The sequence below is a fragment of the Cebus imitator genome, unplaced genomic scaffold, assembly GCF_001604975.1.
Source record: "Cebus imitator isolate Cc_AM_T3 unplaced genomic scaffold, Cebus_imitator-1.0 Scaffold322, whole genome shotgun sequence".
Lineage (NCBI taxonomy): Eukaryota > Metazoa > Chordata > Mammalia > Primates > Cebidae > Cebus > Cebus imitator.
In genome coordinates this window covers 404,611-418,562 of record NW_016107637.1, presented here as the reverse complement: position 1 = coordinate 418,562, position 13,952 = coordinate 404,611, and the positions used below count along the sequence as shown (strand labels likewise).

The 13,952-nt window shown below is 55.3% G+C and overlaps 1 protein-coding gene across 12 annotated transcripts in view; it reads left to right on the top strand.

Annotated features, from left to right (window-relative positions):
- The window catches only part of LRP8 (LDL receptor related protein 8), a 77,896-nt gene that overhangs the window by 38,401 nt on the left and 25,543 nt on the right, over positions 1–13,952 (top strand). For 3 of the 12 annotated variants that reach the window (XM_017504398.2, XM_017504396.2, XM_017504392.2), the window contains exons 4-9: positions 2,353–2,481; positions 5,636–6,013; positions 6,902–7,024; positions 9,913–9,951; positions 11,174–11,293; positions 11,367–11,492. In XM_017504398.2, coding sequence (XP_017359887.1) covers positions 2,353–2,481; positions 5,636–6,013; positions 6,902–7,024; positions 9,913–9,951; positions 11,174–11,293; positions 11,367–11,492 — 915 coding nt within the window. The remainder of the gene's footprint in view (positions 1–2,352; positions 2,482–5,635; positions 6,014–6,901; positions 7,025–9,912; positions 9,952–11,173; positions 11,294–11,366; positions 11,493–13,952) is intronic. The other 9 variants (XM_017504397.2, XM_017504393.2, XM_017504406.2 and 6 more) reach the window with 7 other exon arrangements.

Sequence of the window (13,952 nt, the reverse complement as noted above, 5' to 3'; positions counted from 1 at the left end):
GAGTAGTAAGTTCCAACATGGACTTTCAGGGGACACCAATGTTCAGACCATGGCAGAGTGAAGTGAAAAAATATGCAATTTTCAGCACAGAGCAGCCTGATACAATGTAGGTGTTCAAAAACTGGGCCCCTCCTACTCCCTTGAGAGGTTCTGTTTCCTGAGTCCTGGCTCAGGGATAAGTACTTGCTTTGACCTTCCATCCCATTGCTCTCTTAGGGGCTTGCAAGTGTATGGAACATCTGTATCGCTTTTATGGTAGTGAATTTAAGAGATGAAATATCCCATGTCTTGTGTTGCAGAATGTTAACCAACCCAGGGATAGAGGTGCATGGAAATCACCTGGGCTTTGGTGGGGAGTTACTAAAGTGCAGGTCCCTAGGCCCTGCCCTAGAAGTCTAGGCTCAGTCGGCAGGAGCTGAGGCTCAACAACCTGCACTTCTAGTAGCTCTCTCACCCCCGATCCTTTGATGAGAGGACCCCTGGTGGAGCACCGGCCAGCTTCGGCTTCCTGTATTCCAGTGGGGCCCAGAGGGGAGGTGCTTACCTGGGGTCCTGCAGTACGTTGGTGCTAGAGGTACCCTGAAAGGGCCCCATCTCCCAGCTCTCAGTTTCCCATCACCACCCTGCACACAGCCCCAAGGTGGCCTCTATAAAAAGCCTTTGTGTCGGTACTTTCCAGAGCTCAGCTTTCCAAGCTGACAGCTATTTGCTCATCCATCCCACAGGTCTGCCAATCCTTAAGCAAGGCAAATTTCGGCGAAATGAACCCCATGAATCCTGTATTCCCAAGGGATTGGCCTGGACTCATGAAATGTATTCCTAGGGTTAACGCTGGGGCCCTCACTTTCGGGGACTGAGGTGCTCTTCTCCCACGGCAGTAGTGGTGTCCGGGGACCTTGACTTAGATACCTGCCCCTCCCCAAGTCATCTGTGCCCTTTCCTATATCCCTTGTGGCCTCTCATCCCAGCTATAGAAATAGGAAGAGGAGAAACTGGTCTGAGACCAGAGAGCAAAATGGAGGGTGAGGCCTGAGTAGCCCCCTGCCTCCGGGGGGAATGGATTGTGCCGAGTCTCGGGTATCAGACACAACTGACTTTCAGTCAACCCTAACGCTGTTCTCTGCCAGCTCTGTGAACGGAACTTAGTGCTTACCACCATGTTTGCCACACAGCAGTGCTCAAATACTCAGTGAATAAGCAAACTCAGAGTCATCTGTTGTGTGGATAATCGTAATAGGTAACATACGGTGAGCACTGGGCTGGTGTTCTTCCAGGGGCTTGCTTTACTGACATTAAGTTAGCCATCATTATAATGCTATGAGAGATAGTATTATCCCCACTTTATTGGCACAGAGATAAGGATTGTTGGCCAAGGTCACATAGTCAGTGAGTGACTGAACTAGGATTTGAACCCAGGCATCCAGGCTCCACAGCCCATGTCCTCCACCTCCATGCTGGAGGCCAGTACATACTCCTCTCACCCTGCTGGCGTACTGTGAAAATTCTCTCACACCGTGCCCAGCACATCCTAGAGGCCACAGGGATCGGGTCTCCTGCACACCCTGGAAGGCTATAGAGAGCCAACCACGGAGGTCTGAGATGCATCTGCCTTGGCTGAGCCTGTCACATGGGTCCGGGAGAAACTCATGATGAGAGCTGTCCCCAGCCTTGAATAGGGTTCTCATTCTTTCTTCCAAATTGAGATTCAACCCTGGGGCTTCAGGCCCCTGATTGAGTCAGCCTCTGATTGCGGCTGCAGTAATTATAGCTGTGCAGCCCCGCTGGGCCCTGCCATGCAGCAGCTGCTCTCAGCAGCAGGCTCAGCACTGTCACTCGGGGAGGGGGCTTGGAGGCGGGTCGGTTGGAGCCACTGGGGCCTTAGTGAGCCCTCCAAAATTACAGGTTCCAATCATGGAGTCGCTGATCTAGAAGGCAAACTGAGGCCCAGCTGGGACATATCTCACCTAAGGGGACACAGCTGGGAAATAGCAGAGGAGAGTGCAGGGCATGGTGGCTCCGTGTTACCGGAACTTACAGTGGAGGTTTGGAGGGATGAGAGGTGTGACCAGGTGGAGCAGGTTGGGGTCAATGGATCGAAGAGGGACTTGAGGGCCAGGGACCAGGGACCATGAGAGATGTCATGTAGAGAAGTGGCAGGGTCAGATTTGGGATTTGAAAACTCCTGGGGCAGACAGAGGCTTCTCATGTAATGAAACTGAGACATGGGCCAGGAGGACCCTGATGGACTCCTAGGGCCTTGGGCCAGGTGGCTGGAACAGGGTGGTAGGACTGGTTGGCACCATGCCCTGCGTCCCCCTTGGCTAAGCTCTGCATGGATGTCTGTCTCCACAGCCAAGCAGGTGTGTCCTGCAGAGAAGCTGAGCTGTGGACCCACCAGCCACAAGTGTGTACCTGCCTCGTGGCGCTGCGACGGGGAGAAGGACTGCGAGGGTGGAGCGGATGAGGCCGGCTGTGCTGCCTGTGAGTCTGGGGTCAGATCCCCAGGGTCTGCCAAGCATGGTCAGGCAGCCTCAGGGAGTGGCAGCCACTTCTGGGGAGGGGCCCAGTTCTCCGTGGGGCCTGGTAGGCGGAGAGGAAAGGATGATGACCAGGACATGAGTAATGGCTGGATGCTATGGAGACATTTTCTTCTTTCATCCTCACAAGCACCTCATGAGCAGCCATCATCATCCTCATTTTATAGGTGAGGAAACTGAGGCTCAGACAAGGGAGGAAAAGTACCCGAGACTGACTGATAAAACCGAGATTCAGATTCAGGACCAGATCGCAAAGCTCATGAGCTTTTTACCATGTCTCACATCTGCTCGTCCATCCCACAAGTCCGCCAATCTTCGAGCAAGGGCAGGGAGACCAGGGAGGGTACTGTATGGAGAGATGGTGGTGGGCTGAGCCAGGGCGCTGGCAGTGCTGGGGGAAGGGGACGGATTCCTGAGGTGTCAAGGACGACTGTTGCTGAAATCTCAGATTCGAGCACAGACGTCACAGGGCAGAGGAGACATTCTCAGCAGCCTCGGCAGGGACAGATGGAAGTGGTCACTGGGACAGTTCCACATCACTGAGCTTCAAGCACAGGATTATCTCCTTCCCAGGGAGCAGGCCAGCAAGGCCTGGGCCAGTGGGGAGCATGGCCAGGCCTCGCTTTTTCAATTCGAGAGGCACCTACTGTGTGCCAGGCCTGGATCCAGGCTCTGAAAGGGACAGTGAGGTGAATCCTACACAGTCTTCCCTCAGGGAACACATGATTAATGGGGGAGACAGACTGGCTGTCGCTACTAGGCTGTGTGGCAGGGCTGAGATATGGGCGGTCACTCTGGAGGGCTTGCCAGGCACTTGCCCATCACTGCCGCCTGCCCCCGTCTGCCAGCCTCTATATTTGCATCCCATCCATCTTTCCTGGCCCAGGGAAAATGCCATCTCCAGAGGTGTGCGAATCATTGCACTTTAAGATTCTAAGTTTGGAATTTGATGTGTCTGAAGCAGGAAGCATCTGGGTATAGGGAGAGATCCTGGCTGGGAACAGTAGTTTCAAAGTCCCAGTGATGGCACTGGCTCACTTCCTCAGCTGTGATAATTTTGCTGGGACTCACTGGCCAATGAGAATCTTTTCCTCTTTCCAACCCGCACAATCAGATGTTTCCTCCAGTATGAAGGCCACTACTGCAAGCATGGGTGTCTCTCCAGCGAAGCATGTTGGGACAGGAACATTCCCCATTCATTATGGGAGACAGAGGTGTCCGAAGGTCTTACTGGGCTTCCGTGCCACAGCTCCCGCCCTCCCAGGCAAGGGAGAAAGGGTCTTCCCGCCCCTCACCTCCCAGAACTTCTTCCATTTGTGAGTGCCAGGAGTAGGGTCTCTGGGCCTACACAGGCCTGAGAATATGGATCTTAAAGCTACTGTCGGCTCCAAAACCTCAGAGAAAACTCAGTATGAAGAAGCACTTTCTTGACATCAGAATCTTCGAGTAAAAATTAAAATTTAAAAAGAAAAGAAGCACTTCCCATCAGCACTCCCGGAAAGCAGTGAGTCTGCCCTCCCTGCACACCAGCGAGCTGGGCTAGGCCAGGCAGGAGGGGAGCTCATCTAGGTGTGAGCGTCATCTTGCGGCGCAGCGGCACTGGCGGCGTGTGCTTTGTCCACCAATGCCCCAGTGTCTCAAAAGCCCAGAAGGGGAGAAAAGGCAACTGTCAGACACTTGGTAGAGCTGTCAGAAACACATGACCTGAGCTGCCTACCTGGTGAAACTGAAGACATCACTCTATTTTATCTTCAGTAACAATGAAAATTGACAGTTTTCCACCAGAAAATGAAAACACAGACTCTGGGCGCCCCCACGTGGAAGGATCTGGCGCTGCCACCACTACCACGTCACCTTTGGCGACAGCCACTGAGTCCATGCCCCACCAGGGCCCACAGGCCAGGTCTTGGCCTGTGTGTGGACACACAGGAGGGCAAGAAGTGAGGAGGTCACTGCCCTGGGAAACAGCTGGAAAAACTCCAGGAAGGGAGGAGAAAACCAGAAAAGCCAAGAGGAGGAGTAGGAAGGAAAAGCCCCAAACCCAAGTTCTGGTTCTGTTGTCATCTATATAGGCAAGCTGCTCCTCTCTCTGGGCCTCAGTTTCCCCATCTATAAACTGGCAATAAGTCTGGCTGTTCTCTAAGTTCCTCCCTGCCCCTGAGCTCAGACTAGCCTGCCAGAGAGAAGCCCAGAGCCCCAGGCAGAGCCATGACCCATGCCGTTAATTACTGCACATCCCATCATTGCACGTCATACCTGGGCCAGACCAGTGCCATCCACTCCACACCCACTCACTGCAGGGAGCTCTGTACCAGGCCGTCAGGACAAAGGAGGGTCACCCCCCAGGCAGCTGGAGTCATGGGGTAGATGGAAAAGGACATGAAACCCAGATGCCTTCGTAGGCTGTGAGGACTCAGAAACGGAGGGCAGAGGCAGAGATTTCCCAAGTGGAGAAACACCGGGTGTCATGGAAGAGGTGGAATTTGGGCCCTTGAAAGACGAGAACTATCATTGCAAAATGTAGAGACAGTGGTGGGCAAGAAGTGGGTTCCCAGCAGATGGAGCAACTTGAGCAAAGGCTCCGCGTTGGGAGCCCGTGCACTGGGCCCAGCAAATGGTCCAGTGTGGTCAGGGCTGTGAAGGTTCAGGAGTGAGGTGATGGAGCCACAGGAGTGGCCCAGAGACGTCTTAGATACCAGGCGGGGGGCTCAGGCGGAGCAGTGCAGGTTATGCTTGCACTACTGTGTTACGAGGAGCCAGCCCCAGACCCTGGTCCCTGGGAAGGGCCAGTGTCATTTAACAGATGGTGTCCTGGGACCATCGCAAGGTCCTTCAAGACAGGCCGCGCTGTAAGGCTTTAGAATCCCCTCCTAGTCCCACCATGCTCATGCTCATTCACCCAGTGAGGCCAGCGGGGCTCCCCAAGGGCAAGTGTGTTGGCGTCACCTAGCATGTCCGCGTTGGAAGCCCGCTTTCGGCCCCGAAAGGGACTTGTTCTGGCCCCTGGGTGAGGGTCGGAGCCCCTGTAGCCGGACCCGCGGGGCCCCAGGCCGGCCGGGGAGGGGTCGGCGGGCCGACCGGCTGTCTGTCCCGCGCAGTGTGCGCCCCGCACGAGTTCCAGTGCGGCAACCGCTCGTGCCTGGCCGCCGTGTTCGTGTGCGACGGCGATGATGACTGCGGCGACGGCAGCGACGAGCGCGGCTGTGCCGGCCCGGCCTGCGGGCCCCGCGAGTTCCGCTGCGGCGGCGGCGCCTGCATCCCGGAGCGCTGGGTCTGCGACCGCCAGTTCGACTGCGAGGACCGCTCGGACGAGGCCGCCGAGCTCTGCGGCCGCGCGGGCCCTGGGGCCACCTCCGCGCCGGCCGCCTGCGCCCCCGCCACCCAGTTCGCCTGCCGCAGCGGCGAGTGCGTGCACCTGGGCTGGCGCTGCGACGGCGACCGCGACTGCAAAGACAAGTCGGACGAGGCCGACTGCCGTAAGCCCCCTGCACACCGCCCGCCCCGCCCCGCCCGGGACCGCGGATCCGCCACCCGCTCCCGATCCCGATCCGCCAGGTGCAGGCTTCCTTGCGTTGCCTTACCTGAATACGTGGCCCGGGGTTACCACGGAGGAGAGCAGGGCTGGGAGAAGTGAAGGGACTTGTTAGAGTTCACGCGGCTGCCGGGCTGCGGAGCTCCGGTCTAACCCCAGGAGCCTCCGCCGGTACCTGTGTCCCTGCTGTGAGCCCTCCCACTCGTACTTCCCACCCCATCCCCCAACCCCTGTGTCCAGAAAGGTGCTCCTCCCGCCTTTCTACCTTCTAGGCCTGCTCAACCCTCAAGGCCTGGCCCAGACTCCTCTGACCTTCCCCATCCTTCTGCTGGGGAGGTCCCCAGCAGCCTTCTCCTGCAGCTCACCTCACACTGATGTCCCCATCTGAGCATTCCTAGCCCCACTCTGCACCCTGAGCTCCTAGAGGATGAGGAGGCTCTTAGGAGTCCCTGGGCTCCCAACCGCCACCCCAGCACGACCCCTGGCACAGGAAGGGTTTGCTGAGTGGATGAAGTCATTAAGTAATGAGCAGCAAGACTCAAAAGAAGGCCCTGGAGAGAGGCAGGGACAGGGAAACAGGAGACCTGGGTTTAGTCCTGAACCTGCCAGCCAGAGTGCTGTGTGACCCCGGGCAAGGCCTTCCCCCTCTCTGAGCTTCAGTCTCCCCATCTGTACACCGAAGTGTGTTGGCCAGTATCCTCTGAGGACTCCTGAGCTCAGCCACAGATTCTGTTCTTGCCCAGGGTGGCTATGGCATGCAGATAGGGGTGGTGGGGAAAGCATCCTAGCACCACACTGACTCTCATTCCCTCCCCTTGCCCTCTCCTGGCAGCACTGGGCACCTGCCGTGGGGACGAGTTCCAGTGTGGGGATGGGACATGTGTCCTTGCAATCAAGCACTGCAACCACGAGCAGGACTGTCCGGATGGGAGTGACGAAGCTGGCTGCCTACAGGGTGCGTGTGGTCAGGGCACAGAACGCCTCCTCTGTGAGGATGCCCTGGGCTCTGCTGACTCTCTGGAGAGAGCAGAGTTGGGAGGAGTCTCCCCTTGGTCCCAAGATAAGTTTTCCCCAGAACATCACTTTTCCCCTAAATCACCTGGCTCCCTTTCCATGGGGTTCTAGTGGCACCAGAACTGGATTTGTAAAGACTGCCAAAGCTGAAAGAGGCCTAGGGGGACGTGATAGGGTACTGTGAGAGGTCCAGCCCCCACCGTTGTCCAGGTCCCAGCCGCTGAGTGGCTTCCCTCATTAGTTCCCAGGCTGAGCAGAGGCTGTCTTGCTCCTCAGGGAGCTCCTTTCATTCTCAGATGGCTCTTCCGGTCACAACCTGCCCTCTGCAGGAGCAGGGACCCTCACTCACTAGTCATCTGGGGGAATGGATGACAGACGGGGCAGTGTGGCAGCTTCCCCTACCCAGGGCCCATGGGGCAAAGGTCCCTCTAGGAGATGGTCAGCCCCGCTCTAAGGACTCTCTAGAGCTGCTGCCTGGTCCTTCCCAGGACCTTAGTCCTGCAAGATCAGATGCAGATCCACGCAGCCCTGCCCAGCTAGATGAGGCTTAGCCTCCTAATCATCCCTGGGGTCCTGTCCTGTGAGCAGAGCTGCCCATCCTGGATTTACCCGTCTGTCCTGGGCCACGCTCCAGGGACCTGTGAGGGCCTGGAACTGGAGCTCTGCTCACCTCCCGTGGGCCCTGGCCCAGCCCAGCCCTTGTCCAAGGTCTCACAGGCACCGTCCGCTCTGTTGTCCGGCCCAACATTCACCTTGTGAAGGTCCCGCAGATTTCAGTGTAAGAGTGGTGAGTGCGTGGACGAACAGAGGGACTTCCGGGACTGGTTGGATGAGCCTCTGAAAGAGTGTGGTGGGTGCCTGTCTACACCCACTGGCTGGACTCAGTCTCCTGCCATCCCCCTCCTGGTATCTGGGCTCGAGGCCCTCCTGTACCCCTGCCCTGACACTTTCTGCTCTGACCCTCTCTTTGGACTCCTGTGCTGTCCTATGGCTTCTCATGGGGCTCTTTGCCCCCAGGCCTCTGGTTCTGCATCGCTGCCAAGTTCTAAAAGCTTTCCCATCCCAGGGACTAAAAAGTTATGCTTTCTCTCACAAACTTGGCCTCTCCTCATTCCTTCCCCATTCAGACCTCTGAGTGTGTGCCTTCTGAAACTTTCTCTCTTCCTCGGTGTTCCTGCCCTGCTGACCTAGCCAGGGCCCTGGGCTCTGAGGTCTTCTAGGCCCTTGCAGAAGATCCGGCAGAGGGAGAGGTGGGCACAGCGGGCAGCCAGCCAGTTGAAGCACATCCAGGGCTACTGCTCAGGCCATACCTGCATGGGAGTAGGGCAGACCCTGCAGCAGGAGATGGTACCACCCTAAGCCCTAAGAAGCTCGGACCTGATGGGAGACCAGACTTGCAGGCCAGACTAGAGTGAGGCCTGGAAGGAGGCAGCTGCCCTGATGGCCGCTGCAGCTATCAAGGTGGGCTCCAGGCTAGAAGAACAGAGGGCCCAGACTGTAGATAGGGTGGGCTTCCCGAGAACATGCTGGAAACCCAGTGTGGACTCCAGGAAGGTTCGTGAGTCATTTTTTCAGTGTTCCCAGAAGGTCAGGGCTTGAGGGAGATTTGACAGAGAAGCCCTGGAGGACAGAGCCTAGGTCAGTCCCTCCCTCTCCTAACTCCTGCAGACTGTTTTCCCCAGCACCTCCCGTCCCGGGTGCTTAGAGGAGCTTCATGTTTCCTCCCGTTTAGAAAATTAAAAAACTGATTGTGAAAGGAAGAGAGTAGCTGAGTGAAGGTGACTCAGCTTCTACCTGAGCTGGCAGGAGACGGATACTCCCTCTGCCTCCAGGACCTGCTAAGAGAAGGAACTTGTGGAAAAAGGGACAGGGAAGGCAGAGCTACTGAGCCTTGCGCCCTCCACACCCAGATTTGGAGTAGCCAGGGACTGCTAGCCTACTTAACCGCCTCTTCTCTCGTTGTCTGCATGACACACCAAAGAGGAGTATGTACACACGTGCTTGTGTCTGCGTGTGTCCTCTGTCTGTGTTGGTGAGAGGCCAGTGTCTGTATCCATATCTTCTGCTCTGATTAAAGCAGGGGAACTGCATTCATGCATCTGTGTGTGTGGTCCTATGTATGTGTGAATGTATCTATGGAGTCCACGGGACTGTCTGTGCTCTGCACATGAGCTGGTATGTGTGCATGCAGGTGTGTGCATGCACGTGTGTGCAGTGACACCACTTCTTCCTTCCATGGAAGGAAGCCTCAAATACTACTCAGGCGTCTGTACCACTCTATCCCATGCCCCTCCTCTCCTGGCTCCCCAGCGGAATCATACCCAGGCTAGGTAGAATTAAGGACCACAGACTTCCCTTCAGGCATCCTGGGGAAAGGCTACAGGGATGGACAGGTGCAGACCTGCTCTCCTTTCTCTCCCCCTCACCCCCTCGGCCCTGGAGGACTCTGCCTTCCTTTATCGGAAGCCAGTCACTTTGAGCTCTCTCCTTTTGCCTTCCCCTCTCAGAGCCGACCTCCCTACCCGTGCCACTTCATCCAGTGCTCAGTAAATGTAACTGTTGGGTTGCTGCTGCCTGCAAGAGGAGAGGAGGGAGGCGGGTGGGGGCATGATGGGCAGTGAGTGAGTGGGAGAACACGTGACTGGACGTGCTCAGGGATTAATGCAGGAAAGGAGTGGTCAGGGAGCTCCGAGCAACTGAGAGATTCCTGGAGGGCGGGCTGCCATGGCTCGGCCCACCCCCAAGAGTCTCAGGCTTCCCAGGGCTGGACCTGGCTGAGTCATCCCCCGGTCCCCCAGTCATGGGGTTGCTGTGGTCTTGTTCTTTCAGTTCCACCAACATTCCTGGGAAACAGGAGGAGGCCCAGGGGTAAAGGGGACATTCCCTAAGCATGGCTCAAGCTGGAAGTGGGGGCACCCCGTAGCTGTGCATGACCTGGGGTGGGCAGCTCAAACCAGCTATATGCATGGCCATGGCTGGCTCAGCTCAGCACTGCTTGGCTTGGCTGGACTGGCGGTGCATGAGCCTGGGGGGCAAGGGGCGTGGCACGTCCCCTTGGCTTGTGGAATTAACCTATGACTCTAAAGCTCAGGAGATGCTGTGAGAGCCTTGATCCTGGCCTACCTGACCTCCCCTAGGACCCTGCCAGAAGGTAGTGAGGGAGTGGAGGATGGGGAACCAGAACCAGATGACCTCCGGGCGTCACCTCTCGCAGCAGGTGGTAATCCTGGGACCAGGCCCATGACAAGACGGAGGAACAGGGACAGGTGCTGAGAGGAGAGAAGTTGAACAAATACATCATATTAGTTCATGGTAGGAGAGAACTGATCTAGCAATGGCTCCATGTAAAAAAAAAGGCCCAGGAGTCTTAAATAACCACAAGCACATTAGGGGTCATCCTGTGTTGTTCAGATTCCTTCTGCATGGCAGACTAGCTCTGGGCCCTGTCCAGAGAGGGACGTGGACAGATGGAGTGAGTCCAGAGAAAGACACTCAAATGGCAGGGGCCCAGATATCTGTGCTTTAAAGAGGCTGTGAGGGAGCCTGTGGGAGCTCTCAGGGAGCCTGTGCACCCTGACCATCCCCACACAGCAGAGCTGGGAGCAGAAGCAGAAGGCTCAGCAGGCAGTCCTTGTTCACCGTGGAGCCGGCTGCCTCCGGGGGGAAGTGGGCTCCCTGGGACTGAGATGTTTAAGCAGGGGTGTTTGGAAGGGATTCTTGGAGTATCCTGAGGGTTGGATGGAGCTGCAAGAAACATGTTTGTGAAAGGAAAGACCTTGAGCCACTGGGGAAGGCCCAGCTGCCTCCAGCTCGGTGGTGGAGAGAGCCCCAGCCGGGAGGCCAGGGACCTGAGTTCTGGTTCCCCTCTACCCTGTCTCTGTCTGGCTTTGAGCAGGGTCCTGCCCTCTCTGTACTGCCTCCTGCTCAGACACCGGGCAGATGAGACTGAGGCTCAGTGAGGTTGTGAAGCCCTCCTGGCTCTGTGGGAGTCCCACTGCCTTGAGGCTCTGCTTCTGCTCTAGGGCCACCCCTGCCCTGCCCCCACTCCTCCTGGGCTCCTGGAGCCTCAGGAGCCCATGTCCCTCCCCAGGGCTGAACGAGTGTCTGCACAACAATGGCGGCTGCTCACACATCTGCACTGACCTCAAGAATGGCTTTGAATGCACGTGCCCAGCAGGCTTCCAGCTCCTGGACAAGAAGACCTGTGGCGGTGAGACCTTCTCCCACACCCCCAAGCAGAAGCAGATCCTCCCTCCAGTTCTGACCCCTGCTCCTCCCCACAGACATTGATGAGTGCGAGGACCCAGATGCCTGCAGCCAGATCTGTGTCAATTACAAGGGCTATTTTAAGTGCGAGTGCTACCCTGGCTACGAGATGGACCTGCTGACCAAGAACTGCAAGGCCGCTGGTACGGACACCCGAGGGCAGGGGGACAGCTCTGAAAGGAATATAGGAAGCAGCGTGTTTCCACCTATGTGAGGAGTGGATGTGTACAAGAAGGTTGTGTTACTGAGAAGTGCAGGAATCCTCGGTCCCTTATCTAGCTTGGGAGAAAGAATTCAACCAAGAGACAATTAGTAACATAAGCAAAGGTTTATTAAGGAGATAAGAGTACACTCCGAGACAGTAGCAGGCTGACCCAGCTGGGAGCCGCAGCAGTAGCTGTGTTTCTTTAAAGGGACAGTACTCTGAAAGGTGACGCAGAGCGGGGCAGGCTGCTGAAAGAAACAGCCAGCAGCAGCCCTCAGAGCTCTGCACTGGGTTTTTTTCTTGCAGTTCCCATCTCTGTCCTAAATCTCTGCCTTTTTGTCTGGTTTTCTCATTCCTGCCTTAAGTCCCTGCCTGTTCCTCACCTGGTTCCCACCCAGGTTTGTGGGACCTCCCTTACTATTAGTTCATGCACATGCCCATGCCCAGCTCTGGGTACAAATGGTACCTAATGGTGGCATTGCTCACTACCGCCACCCCAGGAAGGTTGTATAGCAGTCAAATCTTATTGGGCCTGCATATCCTAGGAATCTCCCCTTCGCCCTCCCCCTCCTCCTCAGCATGCAGCTAGCTACATTCCTCTCGGTGAACTGCAGAGTGAGCGGTTACTGGGCATCTTAAGGGGTGTTCCTTTCTGCACAGGTATTTCCCCTCCTCTCTGCTCATATCTAGCATGCGTGTTTCGGGTGGTTTCTGGTGTGAGATTTTCCAGACCTCCCTTTTCTCAGGGGCTCCCCCTTCTGCTCATGTCAGCTGACTCCCCACTCTAACCGTTGCACACACAGTGCCCACACAAGGCACTGCATGCTAACACCCACACAGACACTGTATAGAGCCGCCCAATACAGCCCACAGAGATGACACTCATACAACGGAATATGCAGACAGAATTGAACCACAGAGAGGCTACACACACAGCATAGGCGGTCTACACAAAGAGCATGACCTGGGCAGACCTACACATGGATCACTTCAGCCAACTGAATTAATTTATTGTATTCAGTTGTTTATATTGAACACCTAACATTTTGGTAGACACTGGGGATTCAGCAGTAAGCAAAATAGATGCAAATCCCTGTCTGCCCTCAACAGACTTATACTCTAATGGGTGAGCCAGGCTAGAAATCAGATAAATAAATACAATATAGTATATGGCAGATGGCGATAAGGGCTAAGGAGAAACAGAAAAAAGAGAATGGGAATCGGGAAGTCCAGGTGAGCAGTGGATTATAGTTTTAAATGGAATGGTCAGGGAAGCCCTCACCGAGAGGGTATTTGAGTAAAGAAGGTGAAGGGGTCGGGTGTGGTGGCTCACACTGTAATCCCAACACTTTGGGAGGCCTAGGCAGGAAGATTGCTTGAGGCCAGGAGTTCAAGACTAGCCTGGGCAATGGAGTAAGATCCCATCTCTAAAAAAATTTTAAAAATTAGCCAGGTGTGGTACCATGCATCTGTAGTCCCAAGCTACTCAGGAGGCTGAGGCAGGAGGATCCCTTGAGACCAGGAGTTTGGGGCTGCAATGAGTTATGATGCCACTACACTCCAGCCTGTGTGACAGTGAGACCTTTTCTAAAAAAAAAAAAAGGAAAAAGGAGGGAGGGAGGTGAGACGGTGAGACAGTGAGCCACCATGCAGTTATCTTCAGGAACAGCATTTCAGGCCGAAGGGTCAGAAACTGCAAAAGCCCTAATGCAGGAGCGTGTCTAGTATGTGCAGGGAATAGCAAGGAGGCTGATACAGCTGGAGCAGGGAAACTAGGAAGAGATGAAGCCAGAGAGGTGGCTAGGGGCAGCCCAAAGGGCCTTCCAGACCATCTGAAGAGCTAACTCTGGATTTCACTTTAAGTGGGGGGAAGCCACTGAGGGCTCTGAATAGGGGAGGGACATGGTGTGACATTTTAAGAGGGTCCTTCTGACTGCAGTGTTGAGAACAGACTCTAAAGGGCAAGGGAGAAGGCAGGGAAACCACTTAAGAGGTTATTGCAATAATCCAGAAGAGAGGTGATGGTGGCCAAGCCCGTATTCCCACATTATTACTGTGGGAATAATGAGAAGCGGACGGTTTATAGTGCCAAGGCTAGCCAACAGGATTTGCTTATGAATTGAATGTGGGATGTGAAAAAAAGTTGCAGCAACTGAAAAAATAAGATTGCTACTTATGGGCTTGGGAAAGATGGTGAGGGAAGCAGTTTTGGAAGAATATTAGACTGTTTTAGACGTGGTAAGTTTAAGAAAACTGGTTAGATGTCCAAGTAGAGATACTGAGTAGGCAGTTGGATATATGAGTCTGGAGTTCATATGCACGTTAAATACAATATATAACATATAACAGTATGGCAGCCACAATACTGACATATGGCCCATAAACCCAAAAAGTATAC